At 33.3% G+C, this 26028-nt stretch overlaps 1 protein-coding gene across 1 annotated transcript; it reads left to right on the top strand.

Moving 5' to 3' along the window:
* The first annotated feature begins 1181 nt into the window (after nt 1-1181).
* On the top strand, nt 1182-1765 carry LOC141502244 (calmodulin-alpha-like). Its single transcript, XM_074206884.1, has one exon. It carries the CDS (start codon nt 1220-1222, stop codon nt 1763-1765), a length of 546 nt encoding a protein of 181 aa, XP_074062985.1. The 5' UTR covers nt 1182-1219.
* The last annotated feature ends 24263 nt before the right edge of the window (nt 1766-26028 follow it).

The following is a 26028-nucleotide window of genomic DNA, read 5'->3' as shown; positions in this document are numbered from 1 at the left end:
AGGAAGATGTCACTTGCTAAAGTCTGATGATTATTTGTATATTTTTAAATTTTTATATGATTATATATGATTATATTTTATTATATTTTTAATAAAGATAGCCTCAATATTTTTATGAGCTTTCTCCTAATGAGTTCATTGAGAAGAAAAGTAGCCCTATGATTTGTGGATATTTTTCCAATTCCTTTTTTCCTAGTCCTTTGATATCTCCTCCATTTTGAAATATCTTAAAAATTGATCTCATTGTGCACAAATTGTGAAATCTGCAGCACTTATTTTTCCTGTAAAATTTTCCTGACTTCTTTTTCCTAAATTTCATTTCCACATCCATATATTGTAACATTAGAAACTGTGGAGTTCAAATCCAAAGCTGTTACTTACACTCTTCTGGATGGTAGAGTCATAGAGTCATGGGTTTGTTGTTGTTAGTTATTATCCAGATTTCATGTATAAATGTTCTTGGAATGACATGCCTTGGTGTTCAGGCAAGCCTTGGACTGAATCATTGCCCTTAATTTCATGAGGCAATACTTTGATCCTGTCACAGTTTTTCAAACAAAATAAATCCCCAGTGTGGCAAAGGGGAAAAAAGGAGATTTATAGGGAGATTCACTCAAAACTCTTTTTCATAGTATGGAAATTTAGAGGCACAGAGTAAATTTACCATTCTTCAACAGTGTAGAAATAATGGAGTTTAACACCTTTTTAGTAACAGCAAGAATAATTACTTAAATTAAGCATCCCCAGACATTTATTCACCCTGGTGACTTATCTGAAATGAATCTTGCCAATCCCTTCCCACAAACCCTGTCCATTGGTGGCTTAAGGGTATGATTCCTACTTCTTATCTGTGTGATCCTGAGTAAGTCATTTAATCTAATTCTGCTTCAGGATAGAGCTGATGGTGTCTGAATACAGATTGAAGCATACTTTGTTCTTTATTTTTCTTGAGGTTTCTTTTTTTTGGGAGAGGGTTTATGTTTACTTTTACAACATGACTATTGTGGTAACGTTTTCCATGATTATACATTTAAAACCTATACCAAATAACTTGCTTTCTCAATGAGGAAGATTGGGATGGGAAGAAGGGAGAGAACTTGTAAATCAGGGTTTTAAAAATGAATGTTGAAATGTCGAAATTTGTTTTTGCGAGTCTGAGCACAGCCACCAAGTGTGGAGGTTGTTGGGTTGCAGCTTGGGAGCCACTAACGCTAAAGGCATGGCTGATCAGCTGACAGAAGAGCAGATTGCAGAATTCAAAGAAGCCTTTTCACTATTTGACAAGGATGGAGATGGTACTATAACAACAAAGGAATTGGGAAATATAATGAGGTCACTTGGGCGGAACCCTACAGAAGCTGAATTACAGGATATGATTAATGAAGTAGATGCTGATGGCAATGGCACAACTGACTTTCCAGAATTTCTGACTATGATGGCAAGAAAAATGAAAGACATAGACAGTGAAGAAGAAATTAGAGAAGCATTCCGTGTGTTTGACAAGGGTGGCAATTGTTATATTAGTGCAGCAGAACTTCACCATGTGATGACAAACCTTGGAGAGAAGTTAACAGATGAAGAGGTTGATGAAATGATCAGGGAAGCAGATATTGATGGTGATGGTCAAGTAAACTATGAAGAGTTTGTACAAATGATGACAGCAAAGAAAAGGCAAATAAACAATTTTGTACATTGTACAGAATGTGTTAAATTTCTTGTACAAAATTGTTTATTTGCCTTTTCTTTGTTTGTAACTTATCTGTAAAAGGTTTTCCCCCACCTACTGTCAAAAGGATATGCATGTGTAGTAATAAGGACTTCATTCCTCCATGTTTTTCTTCCCCTTATCTACTGTCATTGTCCTGAAACTTTATTTTGGAAAATTGATCAAGTAAAAAATATGTTGCATGTGGCTTACTCTGGATATATCTAAGCCCTTCTGCACATCTAAACTTAGATGAGTTGGTCAAATGAGGGAACATCTGGGTTATGCCTTTTTTGTTTTATAAAAGAGTAGTTTTCTTTAGGAGCTGTCAGCACATTGTTGTTGAAGTGTGGAGTTGTAACTCTGAGTGGACTATGGACAGTCAACAATATATACTTAAAGTTACACTATTGCAAAACACGTGTATTATCCAGGTACTCGTACACTATTTTTCTTTTTTTGTACTGCTGGTCCTGTACCTGAAAACATTTTCTTCTATTATTAGTTGCTTTTTAAACTTTGTTTAGCCACTTATTTAAAAAAAGACCTTATTATGACACAATTTGCTCAAATCCATTCCAAGTTGTATATTGGTTTTCCAATAAAAAAAATAATTACAATTAAAAAAATAAACTTGTTCTTTTGCATGTAACCAGAATAAATAAATAAAATAAAATAAAGACAATAAAAATTAAAGTAAAATAACTTTAGATAATATTTAAAAACATATATACTATATATATGTATATATGTATATATGTATATATATTTATATATGTATTAGTTTCAGTTTTCTCAATTGTAAAATGAGCACCTACCCCACAGAGTTATTGTAAGGATAAATTAGGTATTTAACACAGTATCTTGGACATAGTAAATTCTATATAAATTCTTATTTCCTCCACTCCCTCCTTCCCACCTCATTCTCATTTCCCTCAGTCCAAGCATAAAAATGGCTAATACAATAGAAACTCAGTTACTGAATTTAAATCATTCCCAGATTCTATTCATCATACAATTTGTTCTTATAGCAAAGTGAATTTTCTCATAGGAAAAATGTAAACTGGATCCCCAAAAATATTCACACAAAAATAATTATTTATAATTCTAAGTTTTTTTGTCCCTAATGCACCAGAAATAGAATAGAAATGATTAGTACATAATATATAAACCAAAAATAAAACAAATTAATCATCACTTTCCCTTTGAGAAGAATAGTGGCTGGTGTGAGGAAGATGAGGAAGGGTTATTGCTTGGAATGGAGACTCTCCTTCCCTGAGAACACTGGAAATTTCAACATTGGGAGTGTTCTTTCTTTTGCTACTTTCACTAAAAGTAAGATTAACACTATTCTTTTTGCTTATTTTTCATTTTTTAGAATCACTTTCATGTTTTGGCTTCCTGATTTTTTTTCTTTACATTCACTTCTGAGTGAATTGGAGAGGGGAGGAACTTGAAACAGGTCGACCAATTAGGAGGTTATGCAAACAATCTACAAAAGAGGTAATGAGGTCATGAACAAAGGGGATGATTGTCAATAATGAGAAGGTGCTGTCCATGGGGACATCGTTTCCAAGCTTTCTGCTTTCCTTCTAATTTTATCAGCACTAATTTTATTGAAATCAATTTTATTAAAATCAGTTTTATTAAAAAACTTTTTAACTGAATACAGTCAAAATCATTCATTTTTCAGTTTATAATGTACTCTAATTCTTGTTAGATCATAAATGTATCTCCTTTCTATAGATCTGATAGATAGAATATTTCTTGGTCTGTTAATTTATCTATGGTGTCTCCCTTTATGTCTAAATCCTATACCCATTTTGACCTTATTTTGGTATAGGGTATGAGATGTGGATCTATCCCTAGTTTTTGCTATACTGTTTTCCAGTTTTCCCAACAATTTTTGTCAAATAGTGAGTTCTTAGTCTAGAGGCTGATGTCTTTGGGTTTGTCAAATAGTAGACTGCTGTAGTTGTTTACTGCATTTTCTTTAGAACCTATCCTAATCCACTGATCCATTACTCTATTTCTTAACCAGTTCCAGGAAGTTTTGATGACTACTGCTTTATAGTATAGTTCTAGATCTGGTAGAGCTAGTCCATCTTCCTTTACATTTTTTTTTATCATTTCCCTTGCTATTCTTAAACTTTTTTGGTCCAGAAGAATTTTGTTACTATTTTGTCTAGCTTAGTAAAGTAGTTATTTGGTAGTTTGATTGGTATGGCACTGAGTAAGTAATTTAATTTGGGTAGAATTGTCATTTTGATTATATTAGCTCGACCTAACCATGGACAATTGACATTTTTCTAATTATATAGATCTGACTTTATTTAGGTGAGAAGTGTTTTATAAATAAAAACATTATAAAACACTTTATAAAAGTGTTCATATAGTTTCTGGGTTTGTCTCGGAAGGTAGATTCCCAAGTATTTAATGTTGTCTACAATTACTTTAAATGGAATTCCTCTATCTATCTCTTGCTGTTGGGCTTTGTAGTTCATATAAAGAACTGCTGATGATTTATATGGGTTTATTTTATATCCTGCTACTTTGCTGAATTTGTTAATTGTTTCAATGAGTTTTTAAGATGATTTTCTCGGGTTCTCTAAATATCCTATCATATCATCTGCAAAGAGTGAAAGTTTTGCTTCCTTATTGGTAATTCTGATTCCTTCAATTTCTTTTTTCTTCTCTTATTCCTTCAGCCAGCATTTCTTTTCCTTTTTTTGTTAATAATTTTTATTTGAGGCAATGGGGTTAAGTGACTTGCCCAAGATCACTCACTCAGCTTAGCAATTATTAAGTGTCTGAGTCCAGATTTGAACTCAAGTCCTCCTGACTCCAGGGCTGGTGCTCTATCCACTGCTCCACCTAGTTGCCCCAGCATTTCTAATATTATACTGCATAGTAATGGTAATAAAAGGCATCCCTGTTTAATCACTGATTTTATTGGAAATGCTCTGAGTTTATTCCCATTAAATATAATATTTTTTATGGTTTTAAATAGATACTATTTGTTATTTTTAGGAAAATTTCATTTATTCCTAAACTTTCTAGTATTTTTAATAGGAATGGATATTGAATTTTATCAAAGGCTTTTTCAGCTTCTATTAAGATGACCATATGATTTCTATTGGTTTTACTGTCACAATATTCAATTTTCTTGAGTGTTTTCCTAAATATTGAACCATCCCTTCCTACCTGGTATAAATCCTACCTGATCATGGTATAAAGACCTAGTAATAACTTGTTTTAGTATTAACTTGTTATGGATCCCATGTACTGCCAAGAAAAAGGTATATTCTTTCTTCAGAGAGCTATCATATTTAAGTTTTCTCCAGAAGTCTATCATATCTAAGCTTTCTAAGATTTCATTCACCTTCTCAACTTCCTTCTTGTTTATTTTGTTATTAGATTTATTTAGTTCTGAGAAAGGGAGATTGATGGCCCCCATTATGAAAGTTTTGTGGTCTGTCTTCTTATAATAGCTCATTGCTAAAATTTTATTTGGGATTTTTTCATCAATATTCATTAGGGAGCTTGGTCCATAATTTTCTTTGTCTAAAGTTTTGGTTCTTCCTGGTTTAGGTATCAGTACCATTTTGTTGTCATAAAAGGATTTTGGCAGAATTCATTTTATTTTTTTAAAATAATTTATGTAGAATAGGAATTAATTTTTTCCTTAAATGTTTGGTAGAATTCACTTGCAAATCCATCCGTACCTGGAGAATTTTTCTTAGGGAATTTATTGATGGTTTCTTCAATTTCTTTTTCTGAAATGGGGTTAAGTAATTTATTTCCCTTTCTGTTAATCTTTGTTAACTTTAGTTAAGTTTGTATTTTTGTAAATATTTATCCAATTTGTTGGCATATAGTTCCAAATTATCTCTTTAATTTCCTCCTCATTGGTGGTTAATTCACCTTTTCATTTTTTTATATTGGCTATTTAGTTATCTTCTTTCTTTTTTAAATCAGATTAACCAAAGGAAAGGCTTATCTATTTTATTGGCTTTTTTCATAAAACCAACTTTTAGTTTTATTTATTAGATCAGTGGTTCTCTTGCTTTCAATTTTCTTAATCTCTCCCTTGATTTTCAGAATTTTTAATTTGATATTTAATTGGGGATCTTTAATTTGTTCTTTTCCCAGTTTTTTTACTAGCATACCTAATTCATTGATCTCCTCTTTCTCTTTATTCATATAGGCATTTAGAGATATAAAGTTTCCCTTCAAAACTGCCTTGGTTGCATCCCATAAATTTTGGCATGTTGTCTCCTTAGAATCATTTTCTTTTTTTTCTTTTTTTTTTTTTTAGGTTTTTGCAAGGCAAATGGGATTAAGTGGCTTGCCCAAGGCCACACAGCTAGGTAATTATTAAATGCCTGAGACTGGATTTGAACCCAGGTACTCCTGACTCCAGGGCCGGCGCTTTATCCACTGCACCACCTAGCCACCCCTAGAATCATTTTCTTGAATATAATTATTATTTCTAATATTTGCTATTTGCGATTTGATCCACCAATTATTTAAGATAAAATTATTTAATTTCCCATTAGCTTTTGGTATATCTTCCATGACCTTTTATTATATGAAATTTTTATTGCATCATGGTCTGAGAAGTGTGTATTTATTATTTATGCCTTTCTGCATTTGATTATAGGGTTTTTGTGCCCTAGTAAATGATCAGTTTTGATATAGATGCAATGAACTGCTGAGAAAAAGGTATATTCTTTCCTATTCCCATTAAGTTTTTTCCAGAGGTCTATCATATCTAAGTTTTCTATGATTTCATTCGCCTTCTTAATTTCCTTGTTTATTTTGTGATTAGATTTATCTGGTTCTGAGAGAGAGAGAGATTAAGGTTCCCCATTATTAAAGTTTTGCTGTCTATATCTTCTTGTAATTCACTCAGCCTTTCCTCTAGGAATTTGGATACTATATACCACTAGGTGCATACATGTTTAGTAATGATATAGCTTCCCTACCAATGGTGCCTGTTAAGAAGATATAGTTTCCTTCCTTATCCCTTTTAATGAGATTGATTTTTGCTTTTACTTTATCTGAGATCAGGATTTCTACTCCTGATTTTTTTTACTGCAGCTGAGGCAAAATATATTTTGCTCCAACCTTTTCCCTTTGCACTATGTGTATCTTTCCACTTTAAATGTGTTTCTTGTAAACAACATATGGTAGAATTCTGGTTTTTAATCCATTGTGCTATCTGTTTCCATTTTATGAGACAATTAATCCCATTCACATTTGCAGTTAAGATTTTTAATTCTTTATTTCCCTCCATGCTAGCTTTATCTATTTATATTTTTCTCTGTCATTTCCTCTTATTCACCTTTGACTTTTCTTTTAAAATTTAACTTTATTTTCACTTATACCTTCACATTTCCTTTTATCAGTCCCTTCTTCCCTTGTCTTTCCCTTTCCCCTGCCGCCACCCCTTCCTTGTATATCAGTATACATTTTTAAATTCAAGTAGGAATGTATCTTATTCCCTGTCTGGGCCAAATCTATTGAATAGAATTTACTCAGTATTCACATTCTCCTTTCTTTACCTCTAAAATTATAAATCTTTGTGCCTTTTACCCTGGTGTTATTTATTGCTCTAGTACTATTAAGCAGGTATCATCAATCACAGTTTGATTATTTGATTGCTTGATAAACTCATATTGTTATCAAGGTATCATCACAGATTGATAGCTAGTTTTCTTGATAAGCAACAATACCCCAAATTACATCAAAATGTAATTATAATCATTTTTTACCTTATCTCATTTTCAAGTACCCTCCAAGTACATACAATCTTCCTCATGAGCTAAAGTATCATCCAAATCCAAATCCTTTCTTGAACTATTTGTGCCCTTCCCCCAGACCTATTTTCTCTCACACTTTACACCCCCACCCACCCACCCAGGGTACTTAACCCCTTGTTAAGTGAATCAGGGATTAAGCCAAACCCTGACCTAATTAACTACAAGAATCTCTAAGATTTCTGAATATGGGAGACTCTAAGGTCTCAGCTGAAAACTTTACAAATGATTGTACACTATAGAGACACTGACTCAGGACCCCACTCTTTATGATTCCCTCATTAGACAAAGTACTAACCTTTTCCCAGCAGAGCAGAATCGAAGTGGGTCAAAGGAGAATGAGATATTTAAGTGTAAAGTTAACATTCCTGCTTTTCATCAGGGCTCTTTGTCTCAAATGTAATGATGTCATCTTGTTCCTCTTCAATGGAGAAACAAAACCCAACTATACCCACATCCTTTAAGTAGAAACTCTTCAATTATAATCTACCCTTCAGTCATCCTGAGAGAAGTAAAGTTCTCAAGAATTAGAAGCGTTATATATATTCCCTTTTAGTGTTATATACAATTTGATGGTCTTGACCAACATTTGTTTTGTTTTTCTTTCTCTTTTTTCCTTCCCTTTTTTGACAATTGGCAATTGAATTCTCTGTTCATTTCTGATCGTTGTGTTAGGAAATTCTGGAAGTCCTCTATTTCATTGAATGTCTATCTTTTTTCCCTGACAGCATATTCTGAATTTTGCAGAGTAGTACATTCTGAGTTGTAATCCCAAGTCCTTTGCTCTCTGATATATGCTATTCCAGGTCTTCTAATCCTTCAATGTCAAGGCCGATAGGTCCTGTAAGAGTCTACTTGTGCTTCCTTTGTATTTGAATTGTTTTCTTTTTTGCCACTTGCAATATTGCACACTCTTTATTTGAGAATGCTGAAATTTGGCTATAACAGCCTTTTCAGTTTTATCCTGGGGTCTATGTATTCTTTCAATGGTTATTTGTTTTCTTGATCTAGCAGATTTGAACAATTTTCCCTTATAATTTCTTGCGTGATGTTTTCCAGATTCTTATTTTGATCCAGGATTTCTAGTAGTCCAATTAGTCATAATTTTCTCTCCTGGATCTATTTTCCATGTCATTTGTTTTCCCTAAAAGGTACTTTATATTCTCTTCATTTTTTTCAACCTTTTTGTTTTGTTTGATGGGATCTTATAGTTTCATAGATTCATTGGTTTCTATTTGTTCAATTCTAATTTTTAGGGTTTTATTTTCTTAGTTACCTTTTTGTGTTTCCTTTTCAAAGGTGTTGCATTCTGTGGTCTATTTTTCATAATTTTCCTACATGACTCATTTAATTTTTCCATTTTTCTTCTTCCTCTCTTCTTTGGTTTTTAATTTGTTTTTGCACTCTATGATGTTCTTTTGTATCTAAGTCCAATTTATAGACTATTTTGATATTTCCCCTTGTGAGTGATTTTTCACTAGTTTCTTTTTTCAGACATGGCATTGTTATCCTCTTTGTCTATAAAGTGTTTTCTATAGTGAGCACTCTTTTAGCCCTTTTTGCTCATCTTTGTTGTTTTGACTCTGCTCCTGGGGTATAAGGGGTATATAGATCCAAGTTGGGTTTTTTTTTTTTTGTTTTTTGTTTTTGTTTTTGTTTTTGCTGGGACTGGGTTGTCATCAGCAAACAAGTTGTCTATGCAGTCCAAGCCTAGCCTTTGCAGAGGTTTGTTTCCTCCTTTATGTCCAGGTTCTGACTTAGCAGTGGTTTGTTCCCAACCCAATTCTATCTTTTGCCCCAGCGTTCCCATGGTTCAGGCTTTGTTTGGGTTGGGATCCTCCCTGCTGGCTTTCTATCTGGTTGGCAGGACCTCTGTTGTTTTTAAGCTGTTAGGACTTGGATTGATCTGTGGCTAAGAGCTTCCTGCTGGTTTTCCCATGCTCCTACCTCCTGAACTTTACTTCTCTTTTTTCCTATAAGAGATAGACTTTTACTGAAGCTCCTCCATGCTGTCTACCATTGAAAACTTCTTTGAATCCTCTCTTTTTCTTGGTCAGATCTGTAGCTTGAATGTCAGAAGAGAGGCTTCATTAATCTTTGGTAGGGAAAAGCACCGGGAGCAAGTTAGCTTCCCTCCGCCATCTTGGCTCTGCCTCGGAAATCTCCAGCTAGTATATATTTGAGTTTAGATTTGATCTCAGTTCTTGCTGATACCACATCCAGCAAGGTGCTTCTGTACTAGTTAGGGGAGTGGGGGGGGGGGGGATAAGAGAGGAAGATGTGAGGGGGAGATCATGGAAAATGAGATAAATCTCTATCAGAACCAAAAATTCATGCTGAGCTTCAAATTTAAATATACACATCCAACCTTTGCAACAATGTGTCTTGCTATTAAATTACTTTCCAAAAATTACTCACCAGTATGCAGAATCATTCTTTGATACTTAAAGTGTGCATTGAAAGAGATCTCAGAAACCACTTAGCCCAACCTGTACTCATGTCACTCCCCACTCTAAAATTCTGAAAACTGATTATCTAAGTCTTCCTACTAAAACCACTGGAGAATAGAAAATCACTGTCTCTCAGGGAAGTTCAGTCCATTGCTAGTTTGAAGTGCTGAGAAATGTTTCACGATAACAAACCCAATCTGATTCTGCAGCTTCTACCCAATCACTCTCTCTACTTGATGCAAAAGGAATTTAATCCTACTTCTACCAGGCAGCATTTCAAATATTTGAAGAGTGTTATTATTCTGTTCTTTTCATGAAGCTTCCTGTGATATAATCTTCATCCTGGTGATCTTTCTCTAAATATTCTTTCCCTTTCTATTATTCTTAAAATGTGATGTCCAGAAATGAACACAGTCGTCCAAACATGGTAAGAGCAGGTCACAGTACAGAGGGTTCTGTTCAACATGCCTCCCTTTAGTACAGCTTAACATTGCACTGTTGACTCACATTGACCATGTTGTTATTGTCAAGAAATTTTTCAGTCATGCCTGACTCACTTGACTACATTTGGGGTTTTCTTGGCAAAGATGTTGGAGTATTTTGCCATATCCTTCTCCAACTCATTTTACATATGAGGAAACCAAGACAAGTAGAGTTAAGTGACTTGCCCAGGGTCACACAGGAAATTGAGTCTTCATGACTCCAGACTAACATTTTATCCACTATGTCACCTATCTGTCCATTGACTTACTGCTTTGAGATATGCAAATTTCTTTTCTCATCCTAACTTGCTGATGTAGGTAACTTAAAGGAATTATTTTTTCCAATTTACAGATGAAGAATATGAGGTTCATAGTATCTTTCCCCAGGTCACCCAGATAATTTCTTTTTTTCACAAGCTAAAATGATGACTGCTAATTAAAAGCTGCAGCAGTAAAGAATTGTGAGCTTTTATTTGGAAACATCATTGATCTTCATTGTCTTTGGTATATTACTTTAAATGTGATAACATCACAAAAAATCAACAGTCTTTTTTTTGAGTCTGTTTCCAGGATTTCCTCCTGGAGGTTCAACATGAAGCAATAGGGAAAGTTCTAGAAACAGAGGTTGAAAGACTTAGGTTCATTTAATATACTTGTGATACTCTCTAGCTATGTCACCCTGGGCAAGTCACTTAACCATTGTGAGCCTCGATTATCTCAAAATGGACATAATAATGCTTATAGTATTTACCTCATAAGATTATTGTGAGACTTTTGTAAACTTTACAAAAATGTATAAATTCCAATTGTAATTATTCACACCTTGAAAAAAGGAAGAAAATCTCTTAATGACCAGTCTGCCTCTTCTATGCATACAACCTCAAAATTTGCCAGCAGCTGATGTCTGGAGGCAGTTCTGAAAACCAAAAGACAATGAAAACTCAGTTCTTTAACAAAACTTTATTCATCTTATTACATTTTATAAAAAATATATTTCCATCTGCATAAAAATTGAGAAGGAAAAATATTCAACTCTTCACAGTTTAGTCCTATAAATATACTTTGGATTATCATGAGCACTATACCCACCACAATGTTCTTTAAACTGAACTGAATGGGGGCTGCTAGGTGGATAGAGCACCAGCCCTGGAGTCAGGAGGACCTGACTTCAAATCCAGCCTCAAACACTTAATAATTACCTAGCTGTGTGGCCTTGGGCAAGCCACTTAACCCTATTGTCTTACAAAAAACCCTAAAATAAAATAAAAAATAAAATAAACTGAACTGAATGAATGGCATTAGTATATGCTTGATTATGAGATTAAATATATTCAAGCACTCAGCTGGATCTGACCATTATCTCTAGAAACTCATCCTCTTGCAAAATCAGAACAACTTAGCGTCCTTTGGGACCTTTCCTCTCATCCTCACCACCACCCCTTTAAGTTTCTTTTGCATGTTTGTGTGTGTGTGTGTGTGTGTGTGTGTGTGTGTGTGTGTTGTCTAGTCTATTTGATGGTGAGTTCCTTGAAGTCAAGGTCTCTATTTTTGCCTTTTCTTTGTATCTGCTGAGCAAAGGACAGTGATAGACATGTAATGGGCACTCAGGAAACTTTTGTTCCCTTTCCTCCCCATTTCTCTAGCTTCCCTGTCATCCTAGACACCACTTCCTTATAACCTATAATATAAGGAATTGGCTTGAAATTTTCATTCTTGCAAATGATAGAAGGATGAATAAAGAGAAAGCTTCAGAGAACAAGAGGATATTAGCAATGAGCATAGGAACAACTAAGACTAGGGTCTATGTAACATTTGGATTAAAACAGTTTCTGAAATATCTGATTCTGATTCTGACAGTGGCAAACATATTAATATGACAACCACAAAGATCCTACTCACCAAAGTAGAGTCAAAAATGACATTACTCATAACATCATTTCATCTTCATAAGATGCCAACGTCTTTTTGAGTTAAAAAATTAGATAACTCAAAAGTTATCCTGTCATTTTTTCCTGACAAAAAATAAACAAAAAATTCACAACTTTTTATAAGATGGTTTATATAAAACAAAAAAGATAAGACTAGTAAATTAGAAGACCTGGTCTCTAATTCCAACTCTAAACAGTTATATGATCCTGGGGAAGTCACTTCAAATCCCCCTTCTTCAGTTTCCTTTTTGGCAAAATTAATGAGTTGTACTCTAATGTTTCATAGTTCTTTTTCTCTAGGATTTTGGTGATTAAGAAATTGTCCTACAATGTGTTGGAGGGGATGTGGGAAATCTGGGATACTAATGCATTGTGGATGAAAGTGTGAACTCATCCAACCTTTCTGGATTGGATTTCTGGATTGGAATTACACCCAAAGGGCAACAAAAATGTGCATACCCTTTGATCCAGCAATACCACTACTGGGTCTATACACTGAAGAGATTATGAAAAAAGGGTAAAAACATCACTTGTACAAAAATATTCATAGCATCCCTGTTTGTGTGTGTGTGTGTGTGTGTGTTGGATCACTATTATTCTATTGGAAACTAGGAGGGATGGAAATTCAGGGAATTCTGGAAGGATTTACATGAACTGATGCTGAGTGAGATGAGCAGAACCAGAAGAACATTGTACACAGCAACATGGGGGTGATGATCAACCATAATGGACTTGCTTATTCCATCAATGCAACAATTAGGCACAATTTTGGGATATCTTCGATGGAGAATACCATCTGTATCCAGAGAAAGAATTGCAGAGTTTGAACAAAGACCAAAGACTATTACCTTTAATTTTTTTTAAAAAACCCATTGTTTTATTATGTAATTTTGCTATCTTTTATACTTTATTTTTCTTCCTTAAGGATATGATTTCTCTCTCATCACATTCATTTGGATCACTGTATACCATGGAAACAATGTAAAGACTAACAGACTGCCTTCATGGAGGCTAGGGAGAGGGACGTGAGATTAGGAGAAAAATTGTAAAATTCTAAATAAATAAATAAATACATTTTGAAAAAAAAGAAAAAAGAAATTGTGCTATTATAATATGCATTGACACTTTTTGGAGGGTACTAATGATAATTTTATTGCCTAGGGGAGTACCAGTGTGAAAACTCCTTTCATCAAGGTATATCAGCAACTCTTTTGCAACTGATAAGAGTGACTACTGAGAGGTTAAAAGCATAGGTGCCAAACATATTCTGCTTCTGCTTGCCTACAACAATCCTGTGTATGACTTGAACTGAATATATATATATATATATATGTATATATATATATACATATATATATATATATATATATTTAGGAAGTACTTTAACAAAATAAAAATACAAAATGACATAGATAATGTTATATGATTTCCTAATTCAATATGCTGTGGCTGGGATCCTTATGTAGGGTTTAGTAGTCTCTTTCACTCTGAGTTTGATACTACTAGGTTAAAGGTCTTACTGAAGTATTTGGACTTAATGAAAGATCACTGACTTTAGAGTCAAAGGACCTGGTCTTGAATCCCTGCTCTTCCACATCCTGTTTTTGCAGCATTGGGCAACTAGATGAATCTATCTTAATTTCCTTTCTGTGCTGCCTATAGTCATTCCTTCATTCTTATCACCTACCACTGCAAACTTGGACTCTATTCCTGGGTCTCCCAACCCTGAAAGGAACATTTTTACTGTATCTATCATAGAACCAGGTATCCATGACACTTCCTGGATAGACATTTCCATCTATTGCCCTACTTTCTAACCTCTCTCTTTGATGCTATCTTTCTCCATTAGAATGCAAGCTCCTTGAAAACAAGGATTCTGTTGCCTGATTGTAATTATATCCTTAATACCTAGCATAGTGCCTGAAAAATAACATTCTTCATAAATGATTCATCTATTTATCTATCTATCTATCTATCTATCTATCTATCTCTATCTATACTTCAGTTTTTTCCATCTTTAAACAATGCAGGGTTGCTAAACTCAAATAGAATACCATAAGAATCCCTGCAGATCACATATTGACTTAGAAAACCACTTATTAATATTATTTGTTTTTATATTTTTATTTATTTTTGAAATATTTTTATTGCTTGTTAATCTAGTTTGTACTGTTTTCTGGAGTTCTATATCTTGGACTGAATCTTAGATTGCTTGAAAATGAGATATTCAGAATTTTTCTTCTCTTTGTAGCTAGGCACCCATCAGTAATTCATATCTTTGACCCCGAAGCCAAGATTTTTATATTTGTTGTGGGGGAATAATTACTCCTCCAGAAAAGTCTTGGAACAAAAGGCAATAATTCATTTAATAGGAAAAAGGGATGAATAAGGTAGTGACCAAAAGAGTCATTGTTAAAGAAATTTGTCAGTGAAATGAGAGGATGAATCTGTAAGGTCATTATTTATGTAAAGAAAATAAGCCTAATTATCATTAATGTAAATAATTTTTATATATGCCAATTGTAGAGAAAAACAGCACCCTCAGATTATTAAAAAATCTAAAGGAAGATATGTAGCACATATTCAGATTCTTTTGATGAAGTTCCAAGATGAATAGAGAGGTAAGAAATTGGCATGGCCATGTCAGCACCTTCACTGTGTATAGAATAGAAACAAAGGCTTAAATTATTTTGAAAAGGACACTAAAGCTTCCTAAAACTTCCACTTCCATCACGTTTAGTACTGAATGAAATTAGAATGAACTTTAAAGTAATACTTTTTCTTTCATTTGTGAATAAGAAATTATTTTCACTTTATCTGTTTTAACCGCAAAGTTCTTGGCTATTTTGCACATCATTTAGCTAGGACAATGTTATGGCTATAATTGGGAAAGATAGTTGCTAAACACAGAAGTTTGGGGGAGGTGAGAATTCTTACCCAAACCATCTAGTCTGGGAAAACTTCCAATCATGCAAGCCTGAACCAAAGAAAATTGAATTTTATTGTCATTTATTTCAATAGTATCAGATTTTATTTATGCAGGGTCATCCATTTAAAATATATTTCATTTAAAAACCTCATTGCATTAAATGTTTACATTGTTCAATCTGTTCTGTGAAATTTTGCAAGTCACATCATAAATTCACATTCAGTTTTATATTGTTTCCCTTTTCACACCAAATTGGAACAAAGTGGTTATAACTCCCTATCATTATTAAGCAACTAAAAGTTTTTTTGAGATATGAATGTTCTAAGACCATCTGGAAAAATAGCTACAAAAATAGAAAGTCTAACTGAAATGAATCCTATTAATGACTTCTGTTATTATTAAGACTGACATGTCCATGTTATTGAACTGAAAGTTTTAGTATATATTAGTAGCCATGAAATGAGACTCCTAACCATATTGGATTTGGGGAGATGTTTAAGATTCCCTATATAACTAGTCTCCAATCTATTGCAAAAGTTAAACTGCTTCAGGATGTCTGCAGGCACTTTTCTAACTGTAGTGACTGCTATAAACAAATAATCTTTCCTCTTGTCATGTAGGATATTTTTATTTATAATTAGTCAGTAAAAACTTATTTAACACTTACTATGTGTAAAAACACTGGAAAAGTAAAGGACAATACCCACTCTTAAAGATCTTACATCCAATCTTTCCCTTTTTTCTCTCAATACTTGTAGGATATTAAATTAGTTTTCTTAACTTGTTCAGTCCATTCCAATGATTTTTTTACTTCCTCTATATCTCATCTTTCTCAGTTTTCCCTTTTTTTCCCTCTTTTCATTGACCCATATTATTAGAAACTTTGCTACCATGTAATCATCTGGTCTTTCATCATTTGTTGTACACATGACATCATTATGTTTTCCTCCTACTTGTTGCAGATAACACATTCCTTAGTTATTCTTCATTCTACTATGGATATTTCTTTCATTCAACCACTCAATCAATCATCCTAATCAACTAGTGTTTCCTGAGCTTACTCTATACAAAATATTGTTGGAATACAAAAGACAAGAACCCAGATTCTGTGCATGCTAGCTCAAAGAATTTGCACTAAATTATGCACAACCACAGAGTTTCAATACCAAAAATGTTCATAACACAGTTTTCTTTAAATAAAACTAATCTTATATATATAAACAAATACTACCCATAAAATTGAAACATGATATTTTTATAGCAGGGCTGCCCATAAACTAGGATTTTGGTGGATTTTGATAACTGTATTTTACTATATTGATTTCTTTTTTAATGCTATGTATTTTATTTTATGCATCTAAAAAGAGTATTTTGAGAAAAAGTCCATAGACTTTACCATTCTTTCAAAGGGTCCATGAAACAAAGAGTTAAGAACTTTTGATTTAGAGCAATAAAGAAGGCTAAATAGAGACTCCTATAGACATATAAGTATTTTTTCTTAACTAGTCTATAACTATTTGCAACATTCCCTTCCATTCCTTTCATATCACTTAATGACTTAAAAACATTTAAAGTTACCAATACTAAGCTTATAACAAAAATAAGTGACTCATTTTGTTGATGTTATTTTTGCTTTGTTTCATCTTCAGCTTCCTCCTACTCTCCTTTCTTAAGTAATCTCTCTTAGACATTTACTGATTCCAATTTTCATGAACACATCAATTTCTTACTTTTTAACTTTTTTTCTAGCATAGGGAGACTGATTTACTAGGTTTTACTAAACAAATCTAGCTTTGTTCTAAATACTTATGGCTATATTTTGTATTTATGCTGTCTTTGATACTGAATTTATCCCATGTTCTATTTTACTCAATGAGCATCCAGGGTAAGGCCTGGATCTATGTATATAATATAACCCACTCAAATGCCATCCGTACCTCTGCCTATACCTCATTCTGACTGTCACTTACTTACTCTAGCAGCAATGGGTTTTGTTTGTTTCTGGAATTTATCTCCCAAAGTTTTAAAGGTAAAACTGGCAAAGGGAGGATACATCCCTGCTGTGTAGCACTATAGTTTGTACATCCCCAGAAGTATCCATTAACTTTTCACAAAATCAGTTCAACAAGACACCTTTGTCTCTTAAAATGAAACATTTACTAGAAAACAAAAACAAGAGTAACCAAAACACAGTTAGTTTTAAAAGGGCAAAAAGCAAGAATAATCAAAAGACAACAGTCTATCCACAAACCTGGGTCATCCTCTGTCTTCTATGCACACTGTGTCTGTGGAAATATAGAAATTCCCTAATCTAAGACCCATTTGACTTTCTTTTCCCAGGATTTATGATGTCAGGGAGCAGACTGTCTAGAGGGATGATCCAACCATCAAGAGAAGGTACCAAGATACTGAAGAAAGAGGGATCTATGCCTGTCTGATAGTAAATATATTTCATTCAGGGGAAATTACTTAAGTGGCCAGGACAGTAGTAGATTTTGCCACCATACCCAGGAATAATTAGATATTATATAGAGACAGAAAAGAAAGGTTAGGGCCATGGTTATATAGATGGTTATGCCAATTTTCTTATGAAGAGATGTATAACTGAGTTGTTTTGTTATTTGCAATAAGAAATATGCTGGGGGTGACACAATCTTATGCCCTTATTCACACCATATACTTCACCCTTTGTGATTTGTTCACACATTTTTTTTTTCTGATATCATTTCTACAAGGTTTTGGTGTCAGGGAAGAAGCAGAGGAGGCTAACAATGAACTATATTAGAAACCCAATTCACAATAGCAAAACAAGAACAAGCAGGAAAACAATATAGCCAAAAAAGAAAATTACCACAATTTTTGCAATTTTCTTTTGCCCTTTCTTGAAGGAGGTGAAGAAAAAATCTATGGCCTTTGGCAATTATTGAGAGAACTGGATTTCTAAACTACTTATTACAAGATAGTTCAATTCCTAAACTTAACTCAGAGACAAGAAAATAACAAATAATTTTAATATATTAGGGAGTTATACAGAATAGAATCTATATATAATTTTATATTCTCAATTTCCCTCATTTTTGTCAATAGGAGACTTGTCACAATTTTTCCTGACCAGCATTGATTAATCATAGTACAAGTCATAATAAGAATTCTAAAAACATGGATTGATTTTAAAGGGGAAGTTTAAATATCTCCAAAGTATCTAAGGAAAACCTAGCAATCATAGAAACTGAAATAAAAAGCTAAAGTAATATAATAATAATCATCAGCTTTAATTACCACCAAATCTTCTTGTATACCAGTAATTAAATCCCAATGTCCATGCAGTTAGCACATTTTATCTTGGATTCCAGTCCCATGTGGTCATCTCATCTCTAGTAGCATCTTCTCTTAGATATTCTTGAATTCTAGTTCTTTGGGCATTAGGGAATTCTAGTTCTAGAAGGGGGCTCTCATCAGTTGATTTGCTTTTCTTATTCCAAATCACTTACACAGATTCTTAGATCTTTCTGTTAAAAAAATTTTTGCAAAACAAATCTCAATACAATTTAGTATACTTTCCTAAATTTTACTTTTTCAATAACTTATTTGTGTGTTGAAAATCAATTAAACCATGCTCAAAAGCAATAGATATTACACAAACATTACTCTCCATTAAAATAACTGATTGCACTGAAATTCTATTCTTTAAAATCAAACAAAAGAGGTTTCTGGTTTTAATCTCACAAAATTCATATCTTTATTTCAAAGCTTCTTTATCTTTGTCCAATTATTTCCATATCTTTCTAAAAAAATGAGCAATTTCAGGGACTTAATCTCATATATAAACATGTAAGTATAAGCAGGTAGATGACAAGTCCAAGTACTAATTTAGTTCCTTTGGACATGGAATGACTACAAATTTAGACTGAAAACATAAATTCACAAATAATTGCTTTGCGTTTATCTCTTCCACTGATTATTTGACTAAAGAAATTTGCTATAAAAGGAAAAAACAGAGACATAATCATAATATGAAAACTGGTCCCTCAGACCTAGGCCTAAAAATAAAGTATCTTTATCTTTATTTTGATTTTAAACAAAAGTCATAGTTAAATTTTTGAAAAAGCCAATCATACAGTCAAATCACACCTCATTTACAGGATATCAAAGCTAATCAGGTGAGAAGCACTCCTGTTACTTCCTGTTCAAAAGGAAGTAACCCAATGAAAAAAACAAATCAAGAGATCGTTCCTATAGTCATGCCAATATGTTCCCCTCAACCTTTCTCAGGTAGATAAATCTATCTGTAGCAGTTTGAGGTTGTACTCTCTCTGAACTATTTGTGACATTTCTCTTGAATGGTGGATTACTGACTTAATGATCAATCAGATAATCCTACCTGAATTAAAAACTCAGAAAAATATGAATTATAGTAAAATGAATTTTTACCTTAAATAGCAAAATTTCACTAATTACAGCTTAGAGCTACAAGCAGTTATTATTTCTGTCACTTGTGACTGACTCTTTGTGACTTTAGTCAGTTTTCATGGTAAAGATAGTGGAGTAGTTTGCTATTTCCTTTTCCAGTTCATCTGTTTTTTTTTTTTTTTTTGGCTAGGCAATGGGGTTAAGTGGCTTGCTGAAGGCCACACAGCTAGGTAATTATTAAATGTCTGAGACCGGATTTGAACCCAGGTACTCCTGACTCCAGGGCTGGTGTTTTATCCACTGCGCCACCTAACCGCCCCTTCTCCTGTTCATCTTACAGATGAAGAAACTAAGATTAAAAAGTGTTAAATGATTTACCCAGTATCACCTAAGTATCTAAAGGTCAAGTACTCTCTCCATTGCACCATGTATTTCAACACACACACACACACACACACACACACACACACACACACAAAGACACAGTTTCACTTATATTCTTTTCTTTTTCTTCTCCTCAAGTTTAAACTCATCCTGGTATAAATATTAATCAGACAAGATCAAGAAATAATTATATTCTAGAATTTCACATAGATCATTTTCAAGATATAGCTTCACAATTTTCATATTTCACATATTTCATATTCCCTTTGGAAAAGGGAAGCCCATTTTTTTCAGTAAAACAATTCATTATTTGGGAATTTTGCAACACTAGCAAAATCAGTTATAGGGCTAATAAGAGTTTATGACCTTGCCAAATTTCAAGTACTTTGTAAGTTTACAAATAAAAATGTTCTTTTCTTTGTAACTTTTTTTACATGGTAATTATCAATCATCTTTAATTTTTCCCGTAATTTTCCCAGTCCCTATTTATTCTCATCACTTGCTGTACTCCTAGATACTAGCATTTTCCTAAGCTATTACAATTCACCTACCTAGGAGTCTGCTGGAAAACTTGGTCCTGCTCTTCTGGCTCTCCTTTGAATACTAGTAATTCCCATTCAAGACTTAGTTTAGTACTGTTAACTAAGGATCAGTTGCTTTCTGGCTCTCATATTTTCCCCCTCTTTAGGATCTGTGAAACTTATCTTTTAGACTTACTTTAAAGTCCTTCAAAACTGTATCTATCTTGGTTTTTTTTTTTTGTCTCTGTCCTCTGCATCATCCTCTAACTCTTCTCCTGTATTGTTTTCATCCCAGGTTTTCCATTCCTATGCATTTCATTCATTCTTTTGCTGATAACAATTTCACTGTCCTGTGACTAGGACAATTTTCTCCCTCCCAACTGAGCAAAATGACAGGGAAGGGTTTCTAATTTCCTACTCTGTTCCTCCAATTTTCTAAAAATTTGTGGCTAGCATCATAAGACAATTGAAGTTTTAGTGGTGTCCTTGTAATGGGACAGTAATAGACATCTAGCATACAATTCCACCTGTTTACAGGGATATGGATGGCCAAGTTGGGATTATCTCTTCAGAAATCTTACTGTTCTAGCTGACTTCTTCAGTATTTTGCCAATCATGTCAAATGGCAGGAAGAAGACTATCTAGAAGGATGGTCCCACCATCAAGAGAAGGTACCAATATATTGGTGAAAGAGGAGGATCCATATCAGAAGATAGCAAATAAACATTTTTCAGGGTGGTGGGATGGAGATTACTTATCAGACTTGTCCTGGATGGCAGTAGATCAGTGGTATATCTCTACAACATGCCCAGGTCTAACTAGAACAGAAGAAAGCTTAGTGTCAAAATGTGACCTATAGTCACATGGGTGTACTGAAAGTTTTCCCCAGTAGAGTTTTATAACAAAACTATTTTGCTATTCATAATAAAAAGTACTCCAAGTTCATGATTTCATGCTTTTGCACCAACCATACATATTACTCTAGGTCACACTATCATAGTTATTAGTGATGTTAAGATCTTTCTTTTATAGTTGTTCTGTACATTCTTCCCACCTCTTCTTAATAACTTCTACTTCTGTCAAAGTCACCAGCATTTTTGTCTTTTATCATGCTTATTTTTGCATGAAACACTCCCTTGAAATTTCTAATTTTCTTGAAAAGATTGGTTTTTCTCATTCTATTTTTTCTTCTATTTTCATTTAAGAAAATCTTCTTATCTTTCCTTTCAATTCTCTGAAATTTTTCATTCATGTGAATATATCTTTCCTTTTCTTTTTCCTTTCTCTTTCCTTTTTTCCTCAGCTATTAGCCATTTTGTTTTCTTGCTCTTTTTCTTTGGAATTTTTTTTTTGCATCCTGTAATACTACAAACCTTTGTCAATAGTTTTTCAGGCACTCTAGCTATCACATCTAATCCTTTATCTCTATTTATCACTTCTACATCATAGTCATAAGGGATATTATTTAAGTCATACCTATATAGTATGATAACAGCACTTAGGTGACAAGGTGGATAAAGGACTGGACTTGGAATCAGGAACACTCTATTTTCTGAGTTCAAATCATGTTTTATATATTACTACTTACTTCCTTATCTGGAAAATGAGCTGGTGAAGGAAATGGGAAAACTCTAGTATCTTAATTTAAGCTCTCTGGGTGATACTACTATATTAAGTTTGTCTTTGAATAATATTCAGCACATAGCATAATCCTTAATCCCATCTACAAACAATAGATGTAAAATTGAATTGAACTACCACGTACAAGACACACCCTTTTTTGAAAAATTTGTGGTCTAAAAACTGGAAGCATCTTATACAGTGGCTGTAGATTTTTTTAATTGCTTTTCCCACTTCTTTGCTTGTTTTCGCAATCATTGTTATAGATTGCTTTGCTTGTATTTCCTGCTTTTTTTGCACTTGTTTTTGTGCTCATTGTTTCACATTTGTTACAAGTCTATTAGGATACATTTTTCCATGTTCTTCCCAGAAATGCCTCAGAAAAGATTTTCATACAGTGCTGAATTCAAGTTCCAAGTGATCCAGTTTACAAAAGTGAATGGAAATCATGCTGCTGAACATCAGTTTGGTCCTCTTCCAACTGAGAAAACAACCTGAAACTGGCTCCTGGAAGAAGAAACCCAACTGAAAACACCAGGGCAGAAGAAGGTCATGAGAGGCAAGTCAGCAAAATTATCTGATTTAGAGAGTGAATTGAAGAGATGGATTGAATAGCAAAGAGCCATTGGAATTCCTGTGTCCACAAAGATGATTTAGCAGGAGGCAAGAAGAATTGGTGATTAAAAAAAGTGACTGATTTCAAAGGAGGACACCATTGGTGCTTCAGGTTCATGAAATGGAATGGACTGAGCATGCATCCATGCACCAGATTTGGCCAGGGAGAGCTTGTGGTCAACCACAGACCAGAGCACAGGCAGGAGAGTAGTCAGAGCCTCTCCTAAGACAATGATTCAGCATCAAACACAGATGAGGATGAGCTAATGTATGGGAGATTTTTTTGTTTATTTAATGCAATAGGGCTAAGTGATTCACCAAAGGTAATACAGATATGTAATTATTAAGTGTCCAAGGTCAAATTTCAACTCAGGTCCTCCTGACTCCAGGGTCAGTGCGCCACCTAGCTGTCCCTGGATGGGAGTTTTGACAGTAATGAGGAATTGTATGATTTTTACAATGAATTCAACTTGAGTTCAATAACTTTATGTAATACATTTTTGTTCAAATTTCGGGCCCCCAAATTAAGGTGCATCTTACACATGGGAGTGTCTTATACATGGGAAAATGCAGTATATGAGATACATAAGAATAGAGTCACATTCAATTTAAATTAAATTAAATGGAACAGATAATTTTTGAGTAATTTTGCTTGTTTTGATATAGAAAGTTACTCAGGAGAAAATGATCATTCTTTTGAGATAACCCTAAGTAAAACTGCCATGTTAGCACAGTTCCATTATGCAACAATTTCTACTGCTCCTTTCCATCCCAGTTACTTGACTATTCAGCCTTGATGATGTCTATAAAATAATCAGGATTAAAAATGTTTCCTTACTTGCATTTAAATAAGTTGTGCATAACTAATACTCTGGCATCCTTTAAAGTGCTATCCATATTCTTGTTCAATTCATAATCATGTTAATCTTTTATAGAAAATAAAGGATAAAGAGTTAGGATGGAAGACAACTTTAATAGAATCAGCTAACTATTTTGAGGATAGAGAGCTTGATGTCTGATTTTATATAGTGGAGACAGAGGAAGAAGGCAGTATGAACAACATTTGGGAAATGTCAAAGTGTTTTTAATGATCCCAGGGAACCCATCATTTAAATACATAAAATAATGCTAATTAATCATGAATCTTAAAACCCCATTATCATGGAAGAATTCAAGATTTTTGTGACTCAGACCAAAGGAAACCTCAAGAAATCTATAGCATTCTAGTATTGACCTGCATTTAAGAAGTAGCATGAAAATTTTCATTTCAGAAATTATGACCAGGGAAGACCAGTGGACCATTCATGAAGAAAAAATAAGACATAGAAAATAGTTGAGTTCTATAATAACACATACATAGACTACATACAGAAGTATATGGAATTTATATTAAACAAAGGACAAAATATTTATATAGAATATATTACATAGGCTATAGTAATATATACATCATATTATATATATATATATATATATATATATATATATATATATATATATACAGAAAATAAAAATCTAGAGGAAAAAAAATTCTAATACAATGGATGTGGGATATTCCCCCTCACTTATGTTATATAAATCCTGTATGTTCATTGTTGTTTGCATGTTGTCCCTCCCACTAGAATGTAAACTCCTTGATGGCAGGGACCATGTTTTTAACTTTCTGTTTTCCCAATATTTATTATAGTGGCTGAGACATGATAAACAATGACTATTGACTAACTAGCATGGACTGTACCAAATGAAAGTGCACAGAAAAGATTTGCATTGATGGAGTGAATAACCATGTTAATAAAATAATTGATTAAATAATATATAGCTACTAAGCACTTTTATGAATTTGATTTATGTTAAAAAATATACAAACTTTTCTGGAGCAACATGTTCACTGGGAACTCTCTTTGGTATTCTCAAGACTCCCAACCCTTGTCTCCCTAGTCTACTTTATACAGCCTTGACATTTGCTCATTTGACCATTACTTGTATTGTTTACAACTATAACCTTTCTTGATCTCAGAGAGAGTGGTCAAATTTCCCATGTAAATTCTATTTAAAAATTTGGCTTTCCTTGAATTAGAAAAGCAATTCATGTTTCTGACCAACAACCCCAAGCAATCGCTATTCAAGCTATACCCAACAAATCCTATGACTCTCCAAAAGACTCTGTTGGTTATGAAAAATCCTCAGAGCACACTGTTGTACTATGTATGTACTCAGCAGAAGAAAATCAGACTGACCAATATTATCAACAAGCTGTGGTGTTTATAAGTAAAGTTAAATTCACCAGAAATGCCAATGAAGTATCCCAAACTAAGTTATCTATTTTTAAAAATAATGTATCTAGATTTATATCGGGATTAGAAAAAAGTCTAGTCATTCTAAATTGTAGAATAGAACTTTCTAGATCATTAGTTGTGGTGATTTTTACCAAGAATCTTTATCTTACAAACCTCCTCAATTAGTAGTCAAATGATCATCTGCCCTTTATCTTTAGCATTTAAAAAGCAAATGCCTGATCCCCAAGTGGGCAATCGTTTTGAAACATCAATGAAAATTTCTGATGTTCCATGCTTCATCAGAAATGTTCAGTTGGCTCACAAAGCTTATTTGTCTTATCTTCCTTTTTCTTTACACTGCATTTTAATATAATGCCATTTTGAGTGTAATCCAATCTTTCTTTAGGTTTTGGGGTGAATGAAGATTTATTTTTCTATTTTTTGTTTTGGTGTTCATTGCTTGAAAATTTCATTCTGTGAATAGCAATTCCTTTAAGAGGGCTCTTCCATATGAACATTTTCTTTACACCTTGTATTAATAATGCTTGATTATTAATGTCCTGTGTCCAGCATTTAATTACCTAATAGGACAAGCTGCAACCATCAAATCTAATTACAATCTGCTCCTATGTTTGCTATGATTACGTGACTATTAAATGATTTGCTTATTTGAAAACTACTATTCAACCCATAAATATTACATTTTTATATGTACAAAAAGGCACATGCTATGTACATGTTCTTATTTCAGCTCTGGAAAGAATTATTCAAGATCCATATAGCAATAGAAATATTAGTCAGTGTACATTAATCACAATATGTACCTAAAAACTAATATGATTTTCTCTCTCCCTTCAAAGACTATTTAATCTTTTCATATTCTTTC

This window comes from Macrotis lagotis, chromosome X, assembly GCF_037893015.1.
Source record: "Macrotis lagotis isolate mMagLag1 chromosome X, bilby.v1.9.chrom.fasta, whole genome shotgun sequence".
NCBI classification, from domain to species: Eukaryota; Metazoa; Chordata; class Mammalia; order Peramelemorphia; family Peramelidae; genus Macrotis; species Macrotis lagotis.
Note: the sequence above shows the minus strand (reverse complement) of the source record. Positions and strands in the feature narration are given on the sequence as shown.